This window comes from Embiotoca jacksoni, unplaced genomic scaffold (genome assembly GCF_022577435.1).
Source record: "Embiotoca jacksoni isolate LCO1_2020_lvr unplaced genomic scaffold, fEmbJac1.0.p SCAF_13, whole genome shotgun sequence".
NCBI lineage: Eukaryota > Metazoa > Chordata > Actinopteri > Embiotocidae > Embiotoca > Embiotoca jacksoni.
Window position 1 is genome coordinate 13,501,750 of NW_027185263.1, and position 27,104 is coordinate 13,528,853.

Genomic DNA, 27,104 nt, shown 5'->3' on the forward strand with positions numbered 1-27,104 from the left:
CACTATATTGGAGACAGAATATTATATAACAAAACTGAAAATGAGAACACAAGGTCCCCTTTAACATTTTACACAGTCAGTCAGATGTATTATTCAAATTCAAAATGGCAGGGAATGTGTAGAAAGCATTAGTCCATGGTTGGACCACAAAGAAAAACTGTTTCTACCCTTAAAAGTTCAAGAGATTTAGGAGAAAACTGAGCATCGTCACGGTTCACATGATGGCCCCATCTGCATAAAAAAAATAATCCGTTTTTTTCTGATTAATTGGCATAACTTTACATCAAATTGTATCAAATGGTGCTCAGAAATGTGTAATCCTGCTGACTGACAGACAGAGAATCAATTGAGACATACAGAATATATTCTGTTTTTGACCGTGGTAACACATGTAGATGTGTTTCCACTGTTTAATCGGCAATCCCAGTGAAGAAACAAGTGATTTGATAGATCAATATATGTCGGGTTATCAACAGAGATGACGTAATGTGTATACTAATGGTTCGTTCCTGCGGGGGGAGTTCGCTGTAGAACCTCGACAAATGACCGTTTGAATCAATTGTCAGGTGAGCTGCCGGTCCCCCTCCCTCCCCCCCGCTCCGCGGTGCACAGATGGTACAGTCCACATGCAGTTCGGAGTTGTTGCTGAGGAGGTTCCACTGTTCGGCACATACCGTTAAATTGGCATGCATCCGACACCTCGGTCCTGGAGCAGGAGACTGCACCGCTTTTAAAAATGTTACCGTCGTCTCACCGGAGTTACCGCGGACACCGGAGCAAGCTTGCATTGTTTCACCTTTTGTGCAGTATTACAGGTGAGTCCTGGGTTTTGGTGTGGTAGTTTTACCGGCGTTGCACAGAAGTTTTGTGAGGGCGCCGACTGTGTCGCGCAAACGAGTTTTGCAGAACGAGCCTCCACCGTGTGTTTGAAGTGGGGATTATGTGAAGTTGTAAGTTTAAGCAAGTTCAGCGGGTGTTATTTAAAGACCAAAACTTGGGTCTAACTAAACTTCACCCCTTCGGAGTAGTAGTCAGCCAGCACCGCCGCCGCAGATGATGGTGCGACCCGAGGCTGCCATAGAAACAATATATAAATATATATATATATATATATATATATATATATATACACCCAACCTACACTTGGGTCATTGCAGATTCAGTGGCAGCCATATTAGCTTATCCAGAAATATTTTCTATTTAAGTAAAATGATGCTGCGATGTGTGTCACCCCTGCTTTCTTTGCACAAACTTAAATTCGTGTCAGCAGAGAAGACCATGCTCATGCAGCACCCCCCCCCCCCCCCAGGTCGGTATGAGGGTCAGCCATGGTACCATGTGCCTGCAGTACAACCTGAGCTCATTACGGTTCAATCAGGGAGTGGGCAGTTTCCTAACTCCACCCTGAAACACGCCAACTTTATGCCCGGTGCTCCACTGCTGCTTTATTAAAAACTCAAAAGCAACAATATTACAGCTGGGCTCCAGCTCTGCCTCAAAACTGTCCTCCTATCTGCTTCAAGGGAGCTCATCGCGCGTTTTAAAGACACCGGTGAACATGCAGGGCTTAGTATTACAATGTGATGCGATGTTCACAGGCAGCTCCTCTGTGCAACCTGATTTACCAAAAAAAAAAAAAAAAGTAAGAAATGAACCAATTATAAATCAGATCAATTATGAAGAAGCTTCTCAAAATGATATTCATCTACCTGTCAAGCTTTTATCAAATGTAACGCACAAAATCCGGCTGAAGCCTCCCTGAACAGAATGCACCTTTTGGGAAAATGTCAATCGCATCTAATTAAATATTTGCTGTGCCCAAGGATTATGAATAGTTAAGAGGCATGCCTCTTCAGTCGGGTATAACGCTCTCTGAGCTGCAGTGAATTAGACCAGACAATATGTTTCTCCCCTACACAGTTGTTGTTTTTTTTAAATTCCATATCTGACTCCTAATATGTTGATCGATCATCTCTCAGTCAGGTAAATGCAACGAAGTGTCACATTAGTACCTTTATTGTTTGCCCAGTGGACAAGATGTGGGCACGTTGCACATCCCACATCACTTGCGTGTCGACCCCAGCACTACATCACTGTTTCATGTTGTTGAGGGCCTCTCTCGCAACTAAGCCTCAGGACAGTGTGCCGAAAAGAGACGCGTCGGGCTCCTCTACCAGGACAAAACCCGGTGATCCAGAGATCTTTTGCCACATTATTAATGTCCTGTCATTGTCATGACCAAGATCCCAAACTCCGCTCCGTACCAATTTAGGAATCGGGAGTTCAAGTTAAGTAGTGGGGACCGGTGTATTTTTGTTTATGTTCAGTTTAAGTCTGCTGTACATTTCAATGAAGGGTTTGACCTTGTGCAGTTATTGAATGCAAAATAGATGCACACACCCTTAGAGCTAATAATGTCGAGGCCTTAAAGGGGAACAAACACTGTTCTTGTACTGTAATCTTTTTCAACAAACACTGTGTTTCAATAATGTGTTGCATTCATTTTATTTCTGGACCACGAGAACCGATTCTTTGGGAACAAGTCAATACCACAATTCTGAAAATGTTGATAATACATGTTTTTCCCGAGGTACCAAAAGTAGCCGAGGTATCGTAGGTCCTGGAGATACTAAGCAAACGCATCAACAGGTGTAATGGCAGCGGCAAGTGCAACAGGCCCACTACAACCTGTGGAAAAAAAAAACACACCAAGCGTCGTGTATGGAGTTATTTTGTGTTTGAGTCGGATGATCAGGGACTTGTTGTAGATGACCAGAAGCCAGAATGCAATCGGTGTCAGAGCATTTCGAACAAAATGAGTACACGCGTTAGCTCTGCTCCGCCTGACTGTTGCTCACAGCTTCAGTCTTCACTGTGATGACGGTCTGCAAACCAGCCTACCGACGTCGCTGATTGGGCCGGCCTTCAGAGCGGCTGAGTGAACCTCCATGTGAACAGGGTTTCCAGACTATTATCACAGTGAAGTAATAGCCAGGCTCCTAAAGGAAATACAAAATATTAAAATGAGCTGACAGATTTATTGAGTTTGAAGTTAATTCCACAGGATTTTGGCACTACTGTGATCGCTATACATTAAACTGTCATTCAATTCATGCGGTTTTAAGGCCATCAAATAAATCTGTTGAACTTACTCCCATAAAACACTTGCCTTTATGGAGTTCTGTGACATTATGTGGCTGATCGGGTCTTTTTTATGTCATAAAATGACTTTTCCCACACCTTGCATTACTGCCCTCTACTGTTGCCTATTTAATGCACATTGTGTGTCTGTGTGCAGGTTTAGTAGATCATAAGAGGCAAATAAGTGTGTGCATACCCGTGATGCACATAATGAGGCGTTAACACAGCGATGGACTAACAGCAAAAAGTCTACTTATTAAAAAGATGACTCGGATGAATGGGTCCTCAGCTGATTCACCACTAATGGACAGCTCAACAGAACCAAGCCAGTTTAACAACATCTGTGTGAATCATTCAAGGCATAGAGTTGATATGGAGGTGTTATAAGGTCAGACTGTTAAACGCCTATTCAGTCCTTTCCTGTCCTCCTCGGCACAGCTGGCTCTGCCACTTCACCCCAACGCCGTCACCGTTTATGTTCCGGTTTCCACTTTTAACGAGGCACGCTGCCCTCTAGCAAGATACACATATTAATACACTTGCTGCCACATAAGTGGTGCATGTGAAGGTAATATTGACTAAAGTGGGAACGAGCAGCAGAGTGTCCCCAGGGAGCAATGTGTCCTTGATGCCAGGATATCTATAATCTGTCTTCCACACTGTGTGTCAATTAGAAACATTGTGTAGAATTTGCGAACAAAACTGATAGTGTGTGCTGGAGCTGCTCTTTTTTGAGGCTATAAGGACGGCAAGAACTTAAATCAGTTTCTTCTCTTTGTCTCGGCGAGAATAAAAAGAAAGAATTGCTATTGCTGTGTCAAGCTATGCAGCACATAAGATCAGTCAGTTTGCCCTTATTCTCGTCAATTTTTTTATTTATTTATTTATTTTTTACTCGAGTTGGAGAAAAGGAGGGCACGCTTATGTAAGGTTGTCGTCATGTCACAGATAAAACTTTAATGCAGTCGCTATACCTCTTCCATTACGTATTCAGCACAGGGAGAACGCTGCTTTCTTTGCTCTCACTATGATGCTATTCTTGTCATCTAGTCTTTATCACTCAAAAGTCAGACAAGCAGCTCTCTCTTCCAGGAAAACGTTTGTTTACGGTGTTGTGCAGTCGTTACCATGCGGATTCAGGATTCACTTTTTTTTTTTATACAAACCACTTAACTGTTTAAGTAGAGGGACAGATATTATGCTTTCATTCAGAAAGTTTGAATCATCTACTGTGTCTGTGTTTCTTCTGTGTCTAGAAATCAAAACGTGCTGTGCTTTGTTTATATTTATATTTTTTTAAGGCAGGCCCTTTTTTAAAAAAATCTTGCCAAGGGGCATTTATGGTGGCATGCACAGCGTGTCTAATTAGATACCAGTTTGTTTAAATGTTCTCAGCTCTCTGCCTCCGTGCTTTCACCTGACTCAATCCCTTGTTCCCAGCATATTCTGTTTGGGGTGAGCCTCTAATTAACTTCGGCAACTGAACCAATAGCAAACATTCGCTCGAGGCTACCCCCTTTATGTTCAGAGCAGCTCTTCTTCTTTTTGGAAGTTGACTGAAATGTGGGAAAGCCTCTGTGTCTTGTAGCATTGCTCTACAGCCAGTGGCTCCTTCAAACCATCCATCCAGCCTGTCTAGTTTTTGTATTTATTTATTTATTTTCATTTTCAAAACTCAAAAGATACGAGCAGCACTCGGTTCCGACCTGATGTGTTGGCTTCTTTATGTCATGCCATGGGCTTGTCAAAGGGCTGATAGATATTGCACGCTAATATTATGCTCGTGGAAAAGAATCCACATACCGTCACGCGTTTGATGAATCATTCAAAGCACATCCAGATTGGAGTTGGCTTATCGTGGTTTGGTTTGGCAGAAAAATTTGCCACAATTGGCAGCCGGTATTTCTGTGCAAACCACGTGACAGCAATGATGAAATCACAGTGATATGAGGAAGTGATTTGACAACTTTGTTGTTTGAATATTAACAGAATCTGAATTCACTTATGTTTGAATGAACCCTGAAATAATACCCAGCTCATTTTCCAATGATGTAAGATGCCATGATGCAGTCTGTCTGAACATAATGTCCTTCTACGCACACTGAAATAGTTTTTGCGAGCTGTAATCATTCCTCTTGTCCACATTCAAAAATTCCTTCCTCATGACTTTCCAATGGAAACCATGAACAACAAAATCCACAGCCCTCCATTTGTGTACATGTATTCCAAAGTTTACCTGAAGTTTATATGCGGCTGTGTTAGTCAAATCAGATGGTGTTGTGTACATTTTTGGCCATCGATCAATACGTGCTCGCCTTTCACTGTATGATACAGAGTCTGCAGAAAATCTTGTATTTAATATACTCAATTAAATGTTTGCCTTATATTATTTATTTGCAGCCCCATCTCTAACAACATATAAAAAGTGCTCAAGTTTACCATGTCAATCATTACTTTTCACAAGTGTATCAATCAATCGGGCTGCAAACAATGTCAATTTATCTATTGAGTATTTTCTCAATTCATCAGTGAGCTTTTTGATCTTTCAAATGTCAGAAAAAGGGAACACATTTTGACCATTGTTTCCCAAAGCCATTGATGCAGCTAAATTGTTTGTGCAAAGCGAACCAACTGTCCACAAAAAACAAAAAGGTATTCAGTTTATTATCACTAAGGATTAAAGGAAACAGAAAATATTCAGGATCTGGAATTGAGAATTTTTTTTTTTTCTTTCATTAAACGAATGCCTAAAAACAATTCAGTTTCAAATCGGTTATCAAAATTGTTTGCAGTTAATTTTCTGTTGACTAAATATTTAATTATCATTGTAGCTTCGATTTACAACGTGTACAATAATTTATTCCCAAATTTGACAAAGGAGTCACGCTGTTGTTGTTTTAGCTGCAGCAACAATCTGGAAGCCCGAATTAACTAAACCTACACATTGGTTAGAACTAGAAGAACTGACAAACACTGTAAGTGCAATGTTTCCACAAAATCAGACTTTATTCCATTGGCAGTAAAATGAGAAAAATAATCATTTGCACTTCATACTTTAGGGCAGGGAAATTTCCCTGTACTCTGCCAATATTGGAGGACATGGCCTTTTAGAGGGAGATTGGTCAGACACAGAGCTGTTTTTTGGCAAAACAACAATAGAATATTTGGAGTCAGTTGCCAAGCAGCGCAGCAGGTTTTGATTTATGATGATGTCTTCCTGCTGGCAGCTTGTTGCAATTAGTGATCGAGTTGAAGCCTTTGGCTGTCTCACACTGTTGTATTTTCTTTTTAAATCAGTAATGTAATTCCTCTGTTTGTTTTTTTTTGTGTACCGGAGTCCTGGTGATAAGCGTTTCTCCCACTGTGTCTCATACGTGACTTTGCTCTCGCCTTTCTTCACTCTCAGCCTTCTTTTCTTCTCTCAGCGATGATGTCATCATCATGTTAGCATATCTCTTCCCTCCTTTTCTTTTTTTTCTTTTTTTCTTCTGCCGGTCGCAGTCTGTTCTCTTCATATCCTTTTGACCTTCCTCAGCACGACATTGAGCTCATGCTTTCAAGACATGCCACATTTCTGACAAGTGCAGGGTGACAGAGTGCACAGGTTAGTTATATTTGGACAAAAGACAAATAGACAGCCTGCTTTTAATTCCCAAATTCAGGTCAGGAGGAGGATGTCTATAGAGACAAAACAAATTCATCAAAGGGAACACTGAGTCACACAGTAAGCTGTTAATTATTTGTTGAAGAGCCCAATGCCTGCTGTGGTGGTATCAAGGTTTGATTCCCGTCTGATACCCACAGATGTCACATGGTGCTGAAGTTGTAGAGATATGAAATAGATTTGAGCAACTGACGTCGGAGGTAACACCAGAAATACCCTCTCCTTGATGTCTCATTCAGAATCAGATGGATGTCTTCAGTCTGACAAGTTCTGAACTCAAAGATTTTCCATTTCAGAAGAAAAGAAAAGCAGCAAATCTTCACATTTGAAATGCTTGAACTGAATCGTCAGCAATTAGTTGATAAATCAATTTGTCGATCATTTAAAAAAAAAAAAAAAAAAAAAAGCCGCAATTGATTTATTGTATGTCTTATCTATTCAGAAATGCCATAAATTTGCTAAATCAACTTGACATGAATGTACAGTTCTGTTTTTTTTTAAGTCGTATGTAATAGTAAACTTCAGTGTATTTATACACCCAGAGATTAGCTGATTAATTAAGAATTTAGCTTGAACCAGAGTGTTTCCCTTTTTTGCTTGATTAAACAACTGCAGATCACTTTTCTGTGGATTGACTAATCGTTTCAGCTAAGACATCAATACAAGATGGCAATCATTTACTTGTCATCTCAAAGTTTTGGCTTCAGAACGCTTTTCATTTGCCAGAATAAATGTGTTCATTCATTTCTCAGCATCAATAAATGAATCCTCTAGATAATGAAGTATTTTCTTAAGGTTTCAAGACAGTTTATTAATAGTGTTGAGTTGTCTCAGCCTGTTTCCAAATGAACATGGTGATTGTACAGTATATAAACGTGTTATTTTGCGTGTTTCTTTGTCAGCCGTGTGGTGCAGTCAGGTGGTGGTGCCTCAGAGGGTGAGTGCCGTGCTGGGGAAGAATGTGACGTTGGAGTGCCGGGTGGAGGTTGGTACAAACCTCACTCTCACTCAGAGTTCCTGGGAGCGCCGTCTGCCTTCAGGCTCCGTCACAGTGGCCGTCTACAACCCCGAGTTTGGCACTTCCATCCCTCCAGAGTTTATCAATCGCTTGTATTTTCGCTCGCCCTCCTTTCACGATGCCACCATCGTCCTGGAGAACGTGGGCTTCTCTGATGTTGGGATCTATACCTGTAAGGTAGCTACGTTTCCTCTGGGAAACACTCAGGCCTCCACTACTGTCAACGTAATCGGTGAGTATGTTTGTGTTCTTCTATGTTACACATTCAGCTCTTTTCAAGAATGCACTATAGTTTTCCTTTAGATAATGTCACATACAGCTGAAGCAATGTATCGACTAATCAAATAGTTATCGAATCTTTATCGAAATATATATATATATAATATGAATATTTGCAGGTTTTTGTCGGGGGTTTTGGGCAGGTGTGTGTGTCAGGTTGGACAAAACATGACAATTGTAACAACAATTTTTTTGCTCGTTTCAAATATTTTATAGACCAGAAGAATTGTTTATAATGGAAAATGAAACAACTGTTTCTGTCATGATCTCAATCTGTGGATGTAGGATGTTGGGCTGGACAGTATGGTTTAAATTAATTGTTGAGTATTGATTAAATACTTTTCCATTTCCATACATCAAAGTATGACTATGTATGTGGATAATGAGATGTTCCATTGGTAAGTGTTAATTCAGACAAAATGCAAATAAAACAAAAACATCTAAACAATAAATTTGAATGAAAATGGCTCATGAATTATTTCCGAGCCTGTGTATTTGCAGTACACTTTGACCTCTCCATTGTTAGAATGTACTTCACAGGTGTTCTTGATATTGTGTCCTCCCCCTGCACAGATGGATACTAAACTCTTTCTACAGTCATCAGTGGGATGAAATGGAAAGAGCAAGTGTGGGTAGAAAAATGCCTTCTGCCGCACCAGAAAACACAAATTTATCCCGTGTTTGATACTCGTGCTCGTGTTAGAGAGCCGTTTGTTAAACTGGGATCTAATAGCAGGTTCTAGTGCTGCGATTTCAATTTTGCTGAAGGGATTCCCCTTTATGTTTTCATTTGGATCACAGGTTGTCAGTGCTGGCTCACACACTCACACACTCACACTCACACACACACACACACACACACACACACACACACACACACACACACACACACACAGAGTGCGTGTACTCACTCAGCCTGTTTTCACAGAGCAAATCACAAGCCTGGCTCGAGCTGCTAATGATGGTTTGGATTCAGTTGTAGTGGAGAGACAGAAGTGAAGAGAATGCAGTTAACGATGCAGGAAAAAAAAAATCAAATGTCATGTAAACATTTCAAATACTGCGTTTAACTTGGTAAAATAACCTCAGAGGAGTCTTTCGATTCTGTGAAAACTTTTTTTCTCCTTCCTTATCTTTTTTTCACTGTATGGATCACAGTGGAGCCAAAAGTCTACGTGTCTGCTGGTTCAACTGCCCTGATCGATGGTGCCAATGAAACCGTGGTGGCCACCTGCATCGCTGAGCGCGCCCGGCCCCCTGCTGAGGTTTCCTGGGAGTCCAACCTTTTTGGCCAGTCAGAAGTGCAGCTATTCGACGAAGTCAACGGCACAACCAGCACACAAGTGCGCTACATCTGGCAGCCGACGCGCCACGTCCAGGGCCACATGCTGACCTGCGTGGTCCGACACCCGGCTCTGCAGAATGACTTCAGGATCTCTTACGAGCTCAACGTGCAGTGTGGGTTCCTTACTAGTCTAGTGGCCATGTGGGCTGACAAATTAACAACTGAAAGAGAGTTGTATAGTAAAAAGCTAAATAATATTGATTGTGTTTCAGTTGTTTTTTTTACCTCAGTGAAACAATTGTCAGCAATAAATATTTGAAGGAAAGGTTTTTAAAATAAATGTTGACAGGTCTGTGATATTGATCAGATCAGAATTAATTTGGATGTCCACAGTGAGTGGATTCAAGTTTAAGATTAAAAAAATCTAAACTGTAAAATGGACTGAATTTTGAGATCCAAGATAAGGTCTTTGCATTCTTCCTTTCTTTACTTTCCTTGAATATTTTAACACTGAATTTAGCAGAGTACAGGATGATAGTCTTAAAAGATATTGATTTCCAACCACAGCAGTTAATGATGCTTGGCAGTGTTATTTTTAATGTATCTGAAGCACTTGTACAATTCACTTATAAAAGCAGCACAGATTACATAAAAGACATCAACTAACAGGTATTAATCATGCTTTTAAAAGGGCTGTTTTTGTATCATTATATTTTGAATAGTTTTTATGTTGGCATGTGCCCATATGTGTTAAAAGTAAAACGTCAGTACGGCCCCATAAATGTTTAGAGTACATGTGCTGTACTGTTTGCGACACCAACGTGTCTGTGAGGTGTAAAGTGACCTCCTGGAAAATCTGTTTTGTTTGACAGAGGCATTTATCTTTGGTCTAACTTACTGTTTTGTGATGGATGTTGGATGGATGAAGTTTTTGATCATTGAATTTATGCCACAGTAGAAAAAGGTTTTTTTTAGTGTAACATTTTTCTTTGGAACAAAACCCTGCACTGTGTTGTTTAAGTAGCTTTCTGTGAAATGCTCCATACAGTATCAAACTAGACATATTTTTTACATTTGAAAATTGACCTTGGTTTCCCATGCTTTGATGTTGTTATGGCAAAAGTTTTTTTCTTTTGCTTCAGCACAAGTTGTTTAATAAGTTTCTGGCTAGTTTGCATTCATATCTCAATTATTGTTTTGTTTTTTTCTCACTGCAGTTGCTCCTGATATCTCGGTTGTGGGCTATGACGGAGACTGGTATGTGGGCCGTGAAAATGTTCAAATGATGTGCAAAGCCAACTCGAACCCACCGGCTCATCACTTCAGATGGATCAGGTGTGTCTATCCGTTTGTCTGCGTATGACGGTTTCTGTTTCTCTCGAGTTAAAATTCACCCAACAGGCCCAATGCTGAAAGAAATGGTGAATTTTACTCTCGAATATTTAAGAAAGATGCGCAGTTTTACCTTTTTTAGTTAAAGATCTGTCCCAAAATACTGAGAAGTCGGCTCCGTAAACCTGAATATAGTTTTTACATCCAACCGAAGGCTAAACAGAAGATATGCAACTAAAGAGCAATGTTAGATTTACTTTTCAAATATCATTTAGTCTCCTACAACCTTCAAATATTTGTTTTAAACTATAATTCACCATATATTCCACATAAAATGTCCTGTGTGCATTATTACACAACAAGATATTTGTTGCAGGTACGTCTCCTGTGTGTCTAAATGTTTGTATCTCTCGTCCCAGATTGGACAGTGAAATGCCAGAAGGGGTGGAAATAATAAACAGCACTTTAAACTTCCTGCGTCCCCTCCAGCGGAATGACTCGGGAGTTTACAGGTGTGAGGTTGCCAATGACATCAACCTCCGCAGTCGGGATGTGCGCATTCTCATACAAGGTGAGCGGAGTATACACACGGGAACACCGCTGACTCCTATTGCCTCCTCTTCCCTGAGGAAGCAGTGCGTGCATGCGCGTCATAGAGGGTATCGCTGCCTGTGACATTGTCCTTCAAGCTGAAATGTGACACTATCACTCTCGTCCATCCTGAACATGCTGACATCCTATCAAGCAATCACCCATGGCACAGTGTGTTGGCACTCATAATATCAGACTTAGTCTTAATTGCATGCTGATTAGCTTTGATTAACATTAGCTCTCCAGATGTTCTAAAGGGGAGTTCCCGGGCCAAACATCTGCAGATAGTTAAGGTCTCTTCAGCCCACAGTGCTCCGCCTCTGCGCTGTCCTGCTGGCTTGGCACACATGGGTATGTCGTGTCTCTCTGTTGTGTGTTGAGCATGTTCCTCCGGTTTCCCAAAATCTGTCTTGCCCGTGGAAGCTCTCTTCCTGAATGAAGTTCTGATTATGATGATGTGATTTTCTTTTTCATGTCTCTCGCCTCCTTTCTGTGTTTCTTTTATTTCTGCATGTGTCATGCAGTAAGAGGCAAAAGCCTGCAGCCCGACTGAGATGATGTCCCAGATTCATAAAACATTAACTAGTTCTTTTCAACTCCTATTTATTATTTATCATCCATATTTCATTTTCCTTTGAGAGGACCTGTATGGGTGTGCACAAGCTTACTCATGTTGGTGTACTCTTCATTATATGTGTTGCCGTGGGTGTGCTCACGTCGGTTCACTGCCTCTGCGTGGAGTTGTACAATTTATATACAGTACTTAGAGACTACAAACCTCCGGGTTCGTGTTTCGGCTCTCTCAGATGTGAATCTTTTCCTCACATCTGCCCTGGCACTGAGCAATTTTGCAGCACAATTAAAGCTTTTAGACTCCGATTCTTTCCATTACTTTAGCTCCTCGTGATTATAGCGTTTAGCTCGTCAGTTCGAGGGTATGACCACTAATCCAGTTCATTTCAAGTTTGGTGTTTTCTTCGTGGCACAGTGAGCAACATACTTGTTTAAAAGGGTCTTAAATATATATATATACACATATACACACACACACACACACACACACACACAAAATAATCTGGTCATACCCTTTTAAAAACTGATCACCCCAACATAGTCTAGACATTTAGGGAGATCCCTGATTTGGTGTTTCTCTTTATGTCCCATGAAGAAGTCACATTTTTCGCTGCGTTCAAAATTTTTACTTTAAATCATTTACAAATACTTTACTTCCTGTTTAACAAATTTTAACTCTTCTGTTTGTTGTGTTCAGCTTCAAAAGTCACATGACCTGCAAATATTATCTTCTCGAGCTATTGTGACAAGATGTAGAGAAAATGTTACTCAGGTGACCAGGCCAAAAGAAAAATATTTGCATACGCCACCTACATTACAAGTGACTTTGCTCGGAACTTGTGTGTGGCATGACTGGATAGCCAAAGAAAAATACAGAAGAATTTAGTTTAAAACTTCCTATGCCTTCCATGTTTTGTCCCCGTTGTTGTTGTTGTTGTTGTTGTTGTTTTACAACTTGTGTACAAGGTCCTCTTTTCAGGACTCTTTGATTTCTTCAGTACTCTTTGGTTTGCTCTTGCTTAGCCTCAACATTTCCAAAGATATTTGTTTTCGAAGTGTATTTATGCCATGCTAATAAAACTAACAGCAAACTCACAAATATTTAAAACTGTACTCAAATACAATTGTAGTTGCAAGAAAAGCTAATTCTTATGCAGAACTACAGTCTCAAATATTTGTGAGGATTTCTTATATAAATTGTTGTATATAGACAACATGACCTTTGAACACAGCGGAGTAATGCATATAAATGTGATTAATGATTTAAAGGGGCAGTAAATTTTAGTTTGAGCCATGTCAGATCTATCATTACGGTGACTGGCGGGTTTTATCTTGGGAGAATATTAAACTACCGCTCTTGTCGTGTTAATTTGAACTTGCCAGGGATGTAGTGCTCTTTCTTGTAAAGATATGGTGCTCTTTGTTTGAACGAAGCACTGCTCAGGCCCCTCTTGAGATAAACTTTCTCATTTGTCCATCATGTAATATTCCGGTTGTGTCACCCCATTGTACCAAATTCTAGATGTGTTACTTACTAATCTTTTAACGGCTGCACGCAGAAGCTCTGAAGGAATTGGCTTTGCAAACCCGAGGCTGTGTGAGCCTATACGCCATAGTTTAGTTGATGTATTGTCAACCTGTCCCTTCTTAGTGAAATGCTGATGTAGTTGGCATTGACATTCTCTGCTTCTCTGTCTGTTCATCTCTCCCTTTCACCCTCTGCTCCCCCCTCACCCTCCTTCCCTCCATTAGATCCTCCCACCATGCCTTCCACCATTACTGCTCCTGTCCTAACCGGCTCTTCCTCCTCCACCTTTGTCGATGATAAGGGCCATGTCCTTCTGAGCTCCCCCACACTTGAAGCCTTACCTGAAAGTAATCTTGGTTCCATAGTGGGTGGGGCCGTGGGAGGGGCCTTGTTCCTGCTACTGCTGTTGTCTCTGGTTGGCGTGTGTTACCTGCGGAAGCAGCAGACCTTTCATGGGAACTACTACACCAAGCAGTACCTGGGCCCCAATGACCTCCAAAAGGCCCCCACGCAGCACGAACTCCATCCCACCAAAGCTGGCAGCAGCTCCAACCATCGGGACCACGACCGTGAGGAGTGGGGCGACCGCCAGCTCAAACAGAAGTGCCGTCACCATAGCAACTTTAATGGAGAGGAGTATCCCGTGAACGGGTACACTAGGGCAATGAGGGAGAGCAATCGTCAGAGCCATCAGCAGCAGAACCACCACCATGAACCCTCGCAGTATTCTAGTCCACAGCAGGCGAGAGGCGCCAGATACCCGCATCCACCTAAACCACAGGGAAACAGCACCCCCTACCTGTCAGACGACTGCTACGATAGCGTGCCCGAGGGCGATTATGTGTCTCATAAAGATGGCTCGGTCATCTCGCGTAGGGAGTGGTACGTTTGACAAGCTGGTTCTGCAGGAGCAGACATGCAGAAGATATCGGAAGGTTTTGTTTATTAAATTAGGAAAAAAAAAAAACGTATTTCTCTCCTATACACACACTTCTACTAATCTCTTTTCTGTAGTTCCCTCGTTTCGTTCAAGCATCCTGGTTGACACTTGAGATATTACGTTTCTGTTTTTGACGTGGACAGACTTTGAACTGTACAACAGCTCCATGTCTACAGAAGTGGGCATATCATTCGTTTGTGTTCGTAGAGACTAACAAAGGATTAGATGTACGTGTCGTCTTGGCCTTACTACACGGACTGCCACTATTTATTTAGCATTATTAATGTCTTTTTGAATGGAAACGTTCGGGCTTTGAGATCACATATGGTTGTCTGAGGAAAAAAAGCTGTTTGTTTCTACAAAATCATTTGTGCTGATTCTGCTTACACGCATTAGTTTAAAAGATCTCTGACCTCATTGTGATGAATTCAGATGGTCACAGGTCCTTTTCCCAAAACTCAGTAAGACACAGTAGAGCCATAATAGACTATTTGATTTAAAAGAAGATCGTCTCCCGGACAGATCAAGATCCTCTTATGACCTCCACACACTCACGGGCATAAAATTGATCTCGCTGCCTCTTGCAGAAGTTTATAATGGATGGCTGAATCGTGAGACCATTTGTTATCCACTGAAATCTCTGCTCTTGTGTAAATTTAAATGAAAGATTTGTGACCTCGAGGGTTTGATCGAGAATGTCCTGGCGATGTGTGAACTTTAAGAATATTTCTCCTGCGTGTCCTCCGCTCGTCTCCGCCAGGTTGGAGGGATGGCGAGAGAGCAAGCAGGAGGACTGCTTGACTGGAGCACAGTCCTCCATAACAACAGGCTGGTTTTGTCATGCAGATTGAGCCTTGGTATGCAAAATTGCCACCAAATTTGAAGCAAGCAGGAATAATATGTGTTTGCTTTTTAGCACTTGTGTGATTTGCTGATTTATGGGAAGAGTTTCAGGTTAGTTATCATCCTCAGTTTTTCACATCCTCAGTATATCCACATGATCCTGTTGTCAGTCAGATGATAACTGATCTGTTTGAGAGTTCAAACTCTGGCACCAAACCAGGGCTGTTGGAAATTCTCGAGTGCCATCAGCAGGGGCATTGTTTAAAGCAGGGTACTGTATGGCAGCCACCATACGCTGGCCTCCTTGTCACAAAGTATTTAGTGGCACAAAGAAATCATTCAGGAGTGCAGCCGGTCCACTCAACCACTGATGGTCTAATTTCACTAGTCTGAGTAATCTGTAGAAACAAGACATGACTGTGTCACAGCTACAATCGGAGGCATTAATAGGCTTATTGTCGCTTATCCGTCATGCAGCTGAGTGTTCTTTCATTCACTAGTTCTTTTACAAATTAAGATTTATTTCTACTAACAGTTAAACACGCAAATCAGTTCTTTTGTGATGTTGTCACACTCACTCGTGACTATCGGCACCAGACAATATTCAGTTACACTCATTAAATCTTTGACTCGTAATAATAATAATCATAATGATTTACCATGATGATTTTTTTATTTCAGGCTGGATTTACACATAAACCTGCGTTTAATTGTAATCGGTTGTATTTTATTGCCAATCAACACTCAAACCATGCAGGACACACCAAGTACTGTGACTGAACTGTGTTATTACGGAGCCACAGGAGTCAAACGTAGACAAAGCTATTATGGACTTATAGATGAATCTTAGTTTTTGTATAAAGACTGTATGGCGGAGATCCAACAATTTCTTTCATGTCCACTCGTTGTGAATAAATGCCAACTTTAGTCGTAGGGTCACTTCCACAATATTTGCTGCCAGATGCCAAATATTTGTTGAATTTGTATGTATAGATATGATGACGATGTCACACAAGTATTACTGACTAGGTAACAGCTTCTATAAATGACTAACGTATCACTGTTGTATGCAGGGTCTTGTAGCCTGAAATAGAAATGAGAAGATGCTTTAATATTACAGTACCAGTTGTCAAAATGGGAACGATATGAGCCCTCACTAATTATTTGTCAGGGTGTGAATTTTGTGCAATGAATAGGCTGCAGTTGTCATGAGATTTGATAATGAGCCACTTTGCGAGCTGAGAATATGACCCCGAACTGCAATTCATGTTTTTCGCTGTGCAGTACCGTAGAAGTAGTTTATCTCCGTAGACAGAAGGCGCACATTTCAATAGCTTCCTGAAAGTTACCAAAAGATTGCGTCTTTTTACTTATAAAAAAAAAACTAAAACAAAAACGGAGCATTTTGCTTTGATATGCCAAGGTTTTCCACCTCTGATATTTCACCTGCCAACGCAGTACCATGGTGACGCCTGGGATGTTTGTTCGTGGCGCTCAAAGCATTGAAATGTTTTGCACAACTTATCATGGCTAAAATCCATTCAACGTACTATCAAAAGTTTTCATTTGCATTGTTTCTTTGGTGGAAAGTAGCTAGAATGAAAAAGCATTCATGAGCTGGATTACATAAAGAAACAGGGCAATGATTCTAGAAAGATATTTTGCTGTTTAATGCTGGTTTTCTGTGTCGTGAGCACCACAAACAATATTCCATTCTCGTCTATTGACGAAGAGGAGGAGACTGACAGCTAAAAAGTTGGACTAATCCATCCCGACCTCTCTGGACAGCTGGATTATAAGTGAGAAAATTGTTTTTTTTTTGTAATTTGGGTGAATTGACCCTTTAATGGCAGTGTCCAAATGAAATGTGCAGTTTGTGGTTTGTTCGCGGCGTTGAGTGATTAATTAAAAGTATTGATTGAGGTTTTGCTGTGCCGCTGACACCTTTTCATTCTGCCTTTCTGGTCACTTTAACATAAATGCAGAAAATAACAGGAAGCACGCCTAAAACCCTCCTCGTGTTTGCTTCTATGCACTAAGACGGAAATTCCTCTAATCAATACAACATTTGTGCTTGGCTCGACAGTTCAGAGCCCTGCGCCTGGATTAATGAAGTTCTTTTGTACTGTGACGTTTTGTATAGAGATCACTCATCAATATCCCTCCCTTGAGAAACGTCCTTCACTTTGGGTTGAGAAATACAACTAGTGCCTTAGATACCTCGAAGAAATGTATGTGTTTTCTTACTATTGTTTACTTATGGATGTAACGACCTGTTTTGTTGCTCTGTGAGATTGATTTTGTCGCGCCTTGGATTTGATTTTCAGTGCATACTGTGTTGAGAAGAACTCGTAGTGCCATATTCACTCTTGTCACCATGACAGTTATTGACGCAGTATATTTGCAAACCTAGAGGCATTAAAAAAAACCAAAAAAAACAAATAAAAAGACAAAGTTTGAATGATTTTGGATGTAAAATTAGTTGCATCTTCTCTACTTCACAGATATCTGTCAGGGGTTTTGGTTTCTGTAGAGTCACTGTTGTACAAAGGACTGAAGAATTGCCTTCGGTCTCACATGAAAAGCACCTTGTGGTCATGTTTCTTTTTGTATATATGGGAGAAAATGTAAGTTTCTGGAAGAGGAAAAAAAAAAATATTTATGTCGGTGACAGCAGTGGAGCATTATTTTGTCTTTTTGAGATACTTTAGTTCAATAAAGCACCTTAGCACCTGTGAGTTCTTTTCTCTGGAGGTTTTTGAGCTTGCCTTTACTCCGACTGCTCAGTCTCAGCCTCTTTGTTCATCTATAAATGACATCATCTCGAGCGCCCATAACGCTGCTGAACACCCCCCCCGCACACACATGCCAAATCCAGTACGCATATGTGGGACGCCGCGCATGATGTCATTCAGAATCATTTTCCCCTCACATCATCTTTTCTTTATTACTTTTTAGTGACAACCAGTGATTCAGGATGTTGATTTATTGCTTTTGCCATTTGGTTAAATGCTGTAATATTGAAGTGTTCCTCTGCTCTACGGTCAGGGGGAGACCCAGCACCTCCTCCGCTCACTGTGTCCTCCTCACCGGTCCCAGTTTGCTTTGTTTGAGGACAAAAAGATCCTCGCGCTCCCCTACAGCTCCTCTCCTTTGTGAATCCAGCGCCCTCCCACCCCCATGTCTTTCTCCCACTGTCTACCAGCTGGTAAAATTAAACGCTGAGTGTTTCAGACTGGCCCAAAGTCCCCACTCTCCAGCCCATTGACTGTCCCCATGGCAACAAGCTCATCTGGAGCTGCTGATGGAGGCTGTCTTCCTAACGGGCTCTACCTGGCCACAGAAAGCGGAGGGAGGGGGATGCAGGGGCCTGCGTGGAGCTGAGAGGTTAACTGTGCTGCTGTGAAAGGCTGAGCAGAAACAGAGAATAAGCTACTGAAACTGCAAAGTGGCCCATTACGCCCTGCTGCACTACAGAGAGCTCCTCTGGCTATAAGGATGTATCACACCACTGTGACCTTGACATTGCTGTACGCTTGCACTCCAGGTCCTCAGGACACCCCCCACACACCCACACCCACCCAAAAGTATTTATTTCAGCTGACCTCTCCGTCTTCCTCAGATCTTATCGTGGTCGCAGCAGTTGTCTCTCTGACCTTGAAACAGGGGCATGCTCAGTCTGAAAATACACAGCGGAGGGAGTAGCTCAGTATCTGTAATGATGTCAGCCAGCAAGGCTTGAATTTTGTTCGAGACAGTCGTGCAGAAGATCAGCGGATTTGCTTTTTGCCTGCGACACAACAGTTTCCAAGGATACTTTTCACAACAAACAAAAGGAGTGAGCAAACGTCTCGGGCAGCGCTGACAACTGTATGTGAGGGAGAGACTTTGATATTAACTCCCCGGTAGACGTGGGATCAAATTGTCACCGTCATCGAACTGAAAATATTGTAACAGTGCTCTAACCCCTCCCGACGTGACATCAGCATCTGCCCCCTGTGGGGTCTGTTGTCTAGGCAATAACGTGACCCCTGAGGTTTAAGTGGGAGGGGGGGCAGGGGGGGGGGTTGTCTTGCCATCACTTGCTCCCTTACTTCTGCTCAGGACCATGCGGTGTGCTGTGTTTAATTCGTAATAAGTCTGTCTGCTCCGCTGACCTGGCTGAGCACCAGCATGCACTTCCCCCGGCTTCACAGTGATGATGTTTGTGTGATTAAGTGCTGAAGTCTAAAAGACTCGCGTGGGCCAGAAAGAGCCTGGAGCCAGATCCCAGTGTGGGGACAGCTGATCCACCACTAACACCAGTAATCCAAGCCCCGCCAGAATAGATGGAATTAAAAACAATAAAATCTTCAAATGGGAGAAAAATGTCAAAATGGAACATGCAGAAATATGATTATGAAAATAATTCTCCCAAATAATCCTCTGATTTGTAAGAGCTTGTAAGAACAGACTGTGCAGTTACGGACCCCTGAAGGTACTCCATGCACTGTGGGTTTCAAGCAGTTTCTGTGTCCCTTGTGTCGCACTGTGAAGGTCCCTGAAAATGTCTGTCGCCAGGCATTAAAGCAGCTGTCTTGATGAACTACATTTTTAAAGGCAATTTGATCAACTCAAGAGGCCCTTGTCGTAGCTGAGCAGCTATCAGGGGTAATCGAACGGTTATTAAGTGTTAGAGGACAGCATGAATGAAGAAGAGGGGGAAGGGAGGAAAGAAATGAGAAATAGGTGGTCTTTCAGGGGAGAGTGCAGAAATCCCAGTTTGTTCAATCTGCATCATAATTGAACTGTTATTTAGGATTCTCATCTCAGCACATTATTGATTCCCCCCCCCCCCCTCATTTTAACAGCTAAATCAAGTGGAATTGACCATTACACATTTTGACTGCGCTGTCACCTTTTGTCCTGCAGTTCCTTCAGTGTCCCACATTCAGTTTTACACATTTCTGCTGATTGGCCAAAACTCGCGGTTTGTGAGTTTAATACATTTTAATCACTATTAATCCTAATCCCCTCAGTGGACAGCGTGGAGCATATGCCAGCGTATGGTCTAACGAAGCTTATTCAACACACGGTGCAAAAACGCACACAGCAGTCTGAGGAACAATAACAGACATGGATGGATGGTGGAAGGTTAAAATGTAACTTGAATAATTAGTGAGATGTGCTAACTGAACATGATCAAATTATTTAACTTGCATCTGCATGCATTAATAAACATGAAACAAACAGTTTTGAGACTCTCGGAGGTCTTGATGCATCACAGAGGTCATTTTTAGACTGCAGCTTAGTGTGTTTTTTAATGGGATGAGATTGAACTCCATTTAAAACACAAAGTCTAAAGTATACTTTTTGGCGTTCCTTAAGAGGATTCGATGAAACAATGGTGCCACTGTAATGCAGCTGCTTAGCTTAGCATCAAGCTGGACATAGACAAGCAGCTCACTAATTAACGTGCAATTTGTAGTTTTACTTCACATTCGTTTTGTGCAAAACTATTTCTTGGCCAGCCACAGTGACTACTAAGCTACGCCAGCCTTTAGCTATATTCATATTTAGTGCATTACAGTTGTAAGCTATTATTGTTTACATCATTTCCCAAAATGTCAAACTTTTCCTGTAACTCATTTATGTTAATCAGGTTGGAGATTCTCCACAATGTGGCGCTGTTGATTCAGTGTCACACCACATATTTACGTTTTATTGTGCCACCTAGAGGAAAGGGAAGTAATTACAGCAGTCAAGAGCCGAATGCATGAAGGAAATGCACATCATTATGTTGTTGTTGTTCTTTTTAAATAATTGTTTCCTTCTGCAAAGTTTTGTTGCAGCCAAAAAATGTTTTCCAATATTTTGCCAGTCAGATAAGTTTACATAAGTGCTGAGAAAGTTACTTTGTAGCTATTTTGTTAATGACTAATAGATGTGTACATTATTTAAATATTTCCCAAGTTCATGAAGTTCAAACACAGATGCTTTCTTGGTTACTTTTATTATTAATAATGACGATACATTTAAATATAGAGCATATTTCAAGATACTCAAAAGACAATTTACACTCATCTTTTCCTCCAGCAACCAGGAGATAGTCCTTGTGCACAAAGCTTTCTTGTTGCAAACATAAAAATAAAATAAAAAAATAATAATAATTCACACCCTTCCCAAAAAAAACAACAACCAAACTGTAACATTCTTTGCTTCCTTGTGTCAGAAGTGTCTAAATGTTTACTTTCCTTTATCTCCAGGTCTAAACTGCTGATGATTTGCCCTCACTGCCTCTAGGGAGCACAAGTTAAACCAGGACTGGGGTCCTGAAACTGGTTGCACAGTGAATCATTGGACCTTGTTGACACAAAACAGCCAGACATCTGTGATTTGTCCCTTGTACTCTCCTCTCCATGTTGATGTTTCTGTTTGTGCTGTACTGGACGTGTCTCTCTACTCTGTCTCAGACCAGTCTCAAGCGGAGAGGTCAAACTCCATCACCGTGGCCGGAGCCGTGATGGGTGCAGTCCTCGCCGTCTTCCTCATCGTCGTCTTCATCATTGTGATCCTCACCGCTCGCAAAGCACCGACGACAGCCTTCACCGACAAAGTGTAAGTCCGTGAGAAATAATTGATGCTGCAGAACATGTTCGGCTGGTTAATTAATGACATGATACCTCGTGAGGTGACTGAGGCCCACCGGTGGGTTCAGGGAGTTGCTCCTCACTCCTGTGGAGAGTGCTGCAGCGGTGCGCGCCCTGGAGCAGGGAGTCTGCGGGACAAGGTTGGTAGGGGTGGCAGATAATTGCTGTCTTGGCAGGGAGCCCTTGTCCTATTTTGTTCAGTCTGCTCCTATAGTGCACCGGCGCTCGTGTTAATGTTAGAAGAATAACTTTGAGGTTAAATTATTTACAAGAGGAGCTGGGTCACACTCTGCCACGGTCCTGTGACTGACGTTGAATGCTTTGTGCGAGTGTGTGTGCTCTCTCCGTTTCATCTGTTCTAGATAACTGACAAATGCTACATCACAAGATCTCTTGTGTTCTGCTGCCCTAAAATGAAACATTAACTCTGCTTCTATTTTACTTTACAGTTCACATGGAAACGCCAAGGTACCACTGATGAGCCTCCAAACTCCTTACATAACAATCATTGTTACAAAGCTGTGGATCATATCTGCAAGGTTGCAGGTTGATCCCCTCATCCATTCTTGTTAGTGAGCATGCTCACTGCAGCTGCTTTCCCCAAGTCAAGGAAGGCAGCATATGGCTAACACACGCAGTGAATGTAATTCCTCCCAAAATATCAATTTAATCTACACATAAATCAGTGAGTGTGCAGGAAAGAGGGATTGAAATTGATTGGATATACAAATTGCATCAGGAAGTCCGCTCAACTATGTGAATCTCACATTTTCTCTCATTGTCCAATATAAAAGCACCGAGTCATCTCATGAACAACTCGTGTACAAACATTTGTTGATTTACTCAGATCCTGTCCTCCCATGTCAACATGTGCATCCTAAATTCACTGACAGCCCCTTTATTCAGGAAAATGTGAAAGAAATGTACTGTGCATGCTTCAGGCTGAGTTTCAAAGACCCTACTGACGGTCTGAACGCCGGCAGTAAACCGCATGAATTACGGCTCGACATCCGTGATGGGGTGTGGGCCCTGCACCTGCATCACTACACTGACACTACAGGACGGGCTATCTCGCCGTGCGTTGGTCTGGTCAATGCCACGACAAACTTAGCATCTTAAGTGTGACCGTGGCTGGAAGTCCCAGTGGAATGATTGGGGAGGTGTGTGTGTGTGTGTGTGTGTGTGTGTGTGTGTGTGTGTGTGTGTGTGTGTGTGTACGTAGGCCTCGTCCCTCTCCATCACACACAGACGTGTAGGACAGCAGGTCACAGAGAGCGCTGACTGTAATCTCTTCTCATCCCAAATATGAAAGAGAGGCATTAAGTGACGCCCAAAATCAATGCCTGTCATGACATCTTTTTATGAATGGCCAAGGTCAGTTGCCAGGTTTTGGTTTAGTAGTGGACAGGGATTTCAATAAATGAGGAAATGGCTCGGATGGCAGCGTCTCGCAGCAGTTTAGAGGAACAGCTGTCAAAGAAAAGTCTTCAGATTTACTACCATGCATGAAAGTCCATCACTTTTATACTCGTGTTGTCAGATATCCTAAACCCTAATTGAGCCATGACACCATTAGTATCACTTTACATCACTGTTTAGACGGATGTCCAGGTCATTTAGGATTGTATTTCCATAAAGTTGGTGGACTTCCAAGAGACACATTTAAATAAATAAAGATGTGTTTTCCATAGATTCGGTCAAGCTGCAAAAATGCTGGATCCTACATTTCCCACAATGCATCTTTCCTTTTTAATCCCTACTGCCTGAAAATTGCTCACATTTTAAAAGTCCACACATCAAATCTGTTTTGCAGGCTTTTCAATTGTAAATTTGTAATATTAAAGCACATCACAAGATAACCTGAAAACATCGATATGACTTCATTTGACTCGGGGTGTTCCTTTAAGCCGCCGCCCTTCAAATTTGATCCCATGATCAATTTTGCACCAACCGTAAACTGTTACCGTGGCACTTATTTTATTCTGCTTCTTCCTAATCACACTGCTTCCTCTTTTTAGGTGTGTGTCTGCTCCAGAAAACTAAAACCCTCTTTTCATCACCATGTCTTTTTCCTTCTTGTCTTTCTCTGAAGGATTGACCTTCCTCCGACACACAAGCCGCCTCCTCCCTACTCTGAGAGAGCGCCGTCCGTCCCTCTGGGAGTCCACGCATCGCAAGTGGCCTGGCTGTGTCAGGTAACCCCCCCCACTCCCTTTTTTTTTTTCAAGCACTTCAAAATCCTGTACTGTATGTGGATCATCATGTCTCCACACCACACATCAATGACAACACATGCAAGCTGATGTTAAGCACACAGTAACACCAACCTACTGACCGATGCCATTATCTGCTTTTCTTAACCGGGGTGTTTAACTGCTATGCTCATTTAATATGCAAGATAGTTTAAATTTTAATTTGTGTTTAGTATGTCTTCTTTTTAGTCTTGCACATCAAGAGGCCTAAAAGAAAACGGTTTTGTTATTTCTGTTTGTTATTGGGCAAAAGTTACGCGTCATCCTTTCAGCATTGTTATTCAAGTGGTCCGAGAGAACAGAAGACTTGTGCACCTCTGTATTCAGACCTTAAAAGGTTTTGCCCATGATGGGGATTTTCAGCCAATCACGTGTCATTTCACACAAGTGGGCGTTTCTATTGGCTGTTCCACAAAAGTAGATGACGGTACACGTCCCTTCAGATATTTAGTCTGACTCAGCGGTGGAAAATCCTGGAGAAAAAGTTGCTAGTGCAGCTTTGGTAGCAACTCGGAGACATTCAACCTCGCCAGGTTCAGCTCTGCCCTCTCTGAGGCATACGCATCCCAACATGGAGTCCACCAGCCCTCAGCAGGCCTCTGAGAGCGTGTCGCTGAGGCGGAGATGGTGCGCACTTTGGTGCAGTTGAGGCAACAGGAGCAGTCTCTGCATTTCTTGATCCACCCCTGTATGCCTGGGCTTGTCTGGTGGGCGGGGCTTAGGACAGATAGGGGAGGGGGGAGAAATGCAGGAGGAGGGCTGTAATTTCAAATTCTGGTGTTTTAAAAAAAACAACAAAACATCTTTTCCAGAAAACTGCATACCAAAGCTTTATGATGACATAACATGACAATCATACAACAACATAAAACTGAGCGCATCGGCCGACTTGATGATGATAATTTGTCTTTTTATCCGCAGACTCGGAGGGCCGAGCGCGGGTTCGAGCCCGCTGACGGGCCGCAGCAACCCACGACAAGTTCGGTACGGCCAGGTACGCGAAACTCCGCCCAGCAGCGGTCCCGGCTGGAGTGGGTGTGTCATCAAAGTGGGACAGATCGGGTTTACATCAACCACCGTGAACACTATGTGTGACAGCCATCTTGATCACAGCCCGGCAGACACGCCGCCCGAGCAGACTTCAACCCGACTCACTGAAGCGTCAATCCAGAGGAGGAAACAGGTGGCAGCATAAGTCTCTGCTTACAGGCAGTTTCTTTTACTCTTTGCCCCTTAAAAGTTCAACATTTTGGGACATTCTTTCTCTTTGCTGTGAGCTGATTGACACCACTCTCATGTCTGTGCAGACATTATGTAGCTAGCCAGTTAGCTTAGCTTAGCATAAAAACTGGGGAAAAAAAGGGCGATACGAGTACGTGTCCCAAAATATTACATTACATTACATTTCATTTAGCTGACGCTTTTATCCAAAGCGACTTACAATAAGTGCATTTCAACCATGAGGGTACAAAACCCAGAACAATATCAAATATCAATCTATACCCTTGATTGTTTCTCTTTTTTTTTTTTTTTTTTTTTTTATGCAAATATCCTGTATTTGTCAGTTTGATATCACTTCGGGATACCAAGATGGACCTTCAGCAAAGCTCACAGTATCTTCCCCCGTGATCAGTTTGTTTTGTACACTACACACGGCTAGATTAAGTCAGGGATCAGTACACTGTAAATCTGTGACGGTATTCTCAGTCACATCACCACACCAAACTTCTGAGACTAAATATACGAGCTGCAACACAGACATAAAGGGATTAATTAAGCTACTTCTGTCCCAGCTCTGTGATTTGGCCTTGTATTATAATGACACCCATGCTTTGTGGCAGCAGAACATGTAGATTTGTAATTACGTAGAGTCGTAACCACTAAATAATAATATGAAACATGATGTGACTTCTTTTTATATCCGTTGTAGAAACATGTTCTTATTTTCTGTGACAGTTTGTCGAAGCTGGAGTGGATTATATACATCATGCTGCTGTAAAACATACAATGTCTGACTTTCATTATGAAGAGCCAGAGAACTAACCTTTTTAAAGTGCCATATTGACATTTTGGGAATATTCCCTCTACTGTATAGTGAGCTGTAGTGTTCACATTCCTCCAACGTGAGGAGATGGAATTGAGCCGTTTTCTTGTGACGGTATTCACATTAAAGTGCATATTGTTGCCAAATGTGTCGTCAGTCAGAAACATTAAAAAAAAAAAACCCGCATGAAAACAAGAAGAGAGTGTTGTGTAAAGTCAGATAGCTCTCCACGAAGCTGTTCAATGACCTTTTTAAAATGAACACTCTAAGAGGTAGAAGCCTGTGAGTCACGACACGGGGAACCAAGAGAAGAAGTCCTTGAAGATTTGAGAGAGAGTTTGAACGGCGGCGCGGTGAGAAAAAGAATCATCTCAAGGTCACAGTCACATTGCATCTAATGTGATTCTCACGGGAGAGAAAAGCTTTTTCTTTTTTTTTTGTATCATTACCGGGGACATTTTGAGTAGGTGATGTGGTGTTTGTGTTTGAAAAGCCAGAGCTCACGTTGTCATGATGCCTGGAAATGTTTGACAAGAATCGTTTGTTTGTTTAGGTCAGGCGGTGCTCTGGGTTTCTCCGTCTTGTTAAGGGGTGTAGCAGACACTTTCCAAGAGCAGCACCCAGTGGTCAAATGTGTCAGTGCAGCCCCTGGTGGGACTGTGTATCGCCGTCGCTGAGTTTATAGACGGGACCCTGAGCTGTTCCTTAGAGAATACAGACTTTGTAGATTTTAGGAGGGAGGAGCAGTCATTTTACCATTAAGCCCAGTTATAGGAAAACTACGTGTCCAGTTTCACCGAAGACTTTTTATCACGTCTCAATACAAAAGTATAAACTATAAAATTACTAATGCCTTAATGCTATTTAGCAGTTTCAATTTCATTGTCCCACGGTAATGACTTACAGAGCCATCGTAGGTATTGTGAAGTTGAAATGTAAGTGAAAAAGCTCTTTCACAATCTCATTAAAAAAAAAAAAAAAAAAA

At 41.9% G+C, this 27,104-nt stretch overlaps 1 protein-coding gene across 2 annotated transcripts; it reads left to right on the plus strand.

The window, feature by feature from the left end:
* Nucleotides 1-673: 673 nt before the first annotated feature.
* On the plus strand, nt 674-27,089 carry nectin3b (nectin cell adhesion molecule 3b). 2 transcript variants are annotated; one of them, XM_069146744.1, is made up of 8 exons: nt 674-815; nt 7,708-8,055; nt 9,261-9,560; nt 10,605-10,722; nt 11,139-11,290; nt 21,647-21,791; nt 23,916-24,018; nt 24,997-27,089. In XM_069146744.1, exons 1-8 carry the CDS (start codon nt 737-739, stop codon nt 25,168-25,170), a joined length of 1,419 nt encoding a protein of 472 aa, XP_069002845.1. In that variant the 5' UTR covers nt 674-736; the 3' UTR covers nt 25,171-27,089. The 2 variants fall into 2 exon arrangements, with proteins under 2 accessions (XP_069002845.1, XP_069002843.1); XM_069146742.1 differs by lacking the exons at nt 21,647-21,791; nt 23,916-24,018; nt 24,997-27,089 and adding an exon at nt 13,636-17,932.
* The last annotated feature ends 15 nt before the right edge of the window (nt 27,090-27,104 follow it).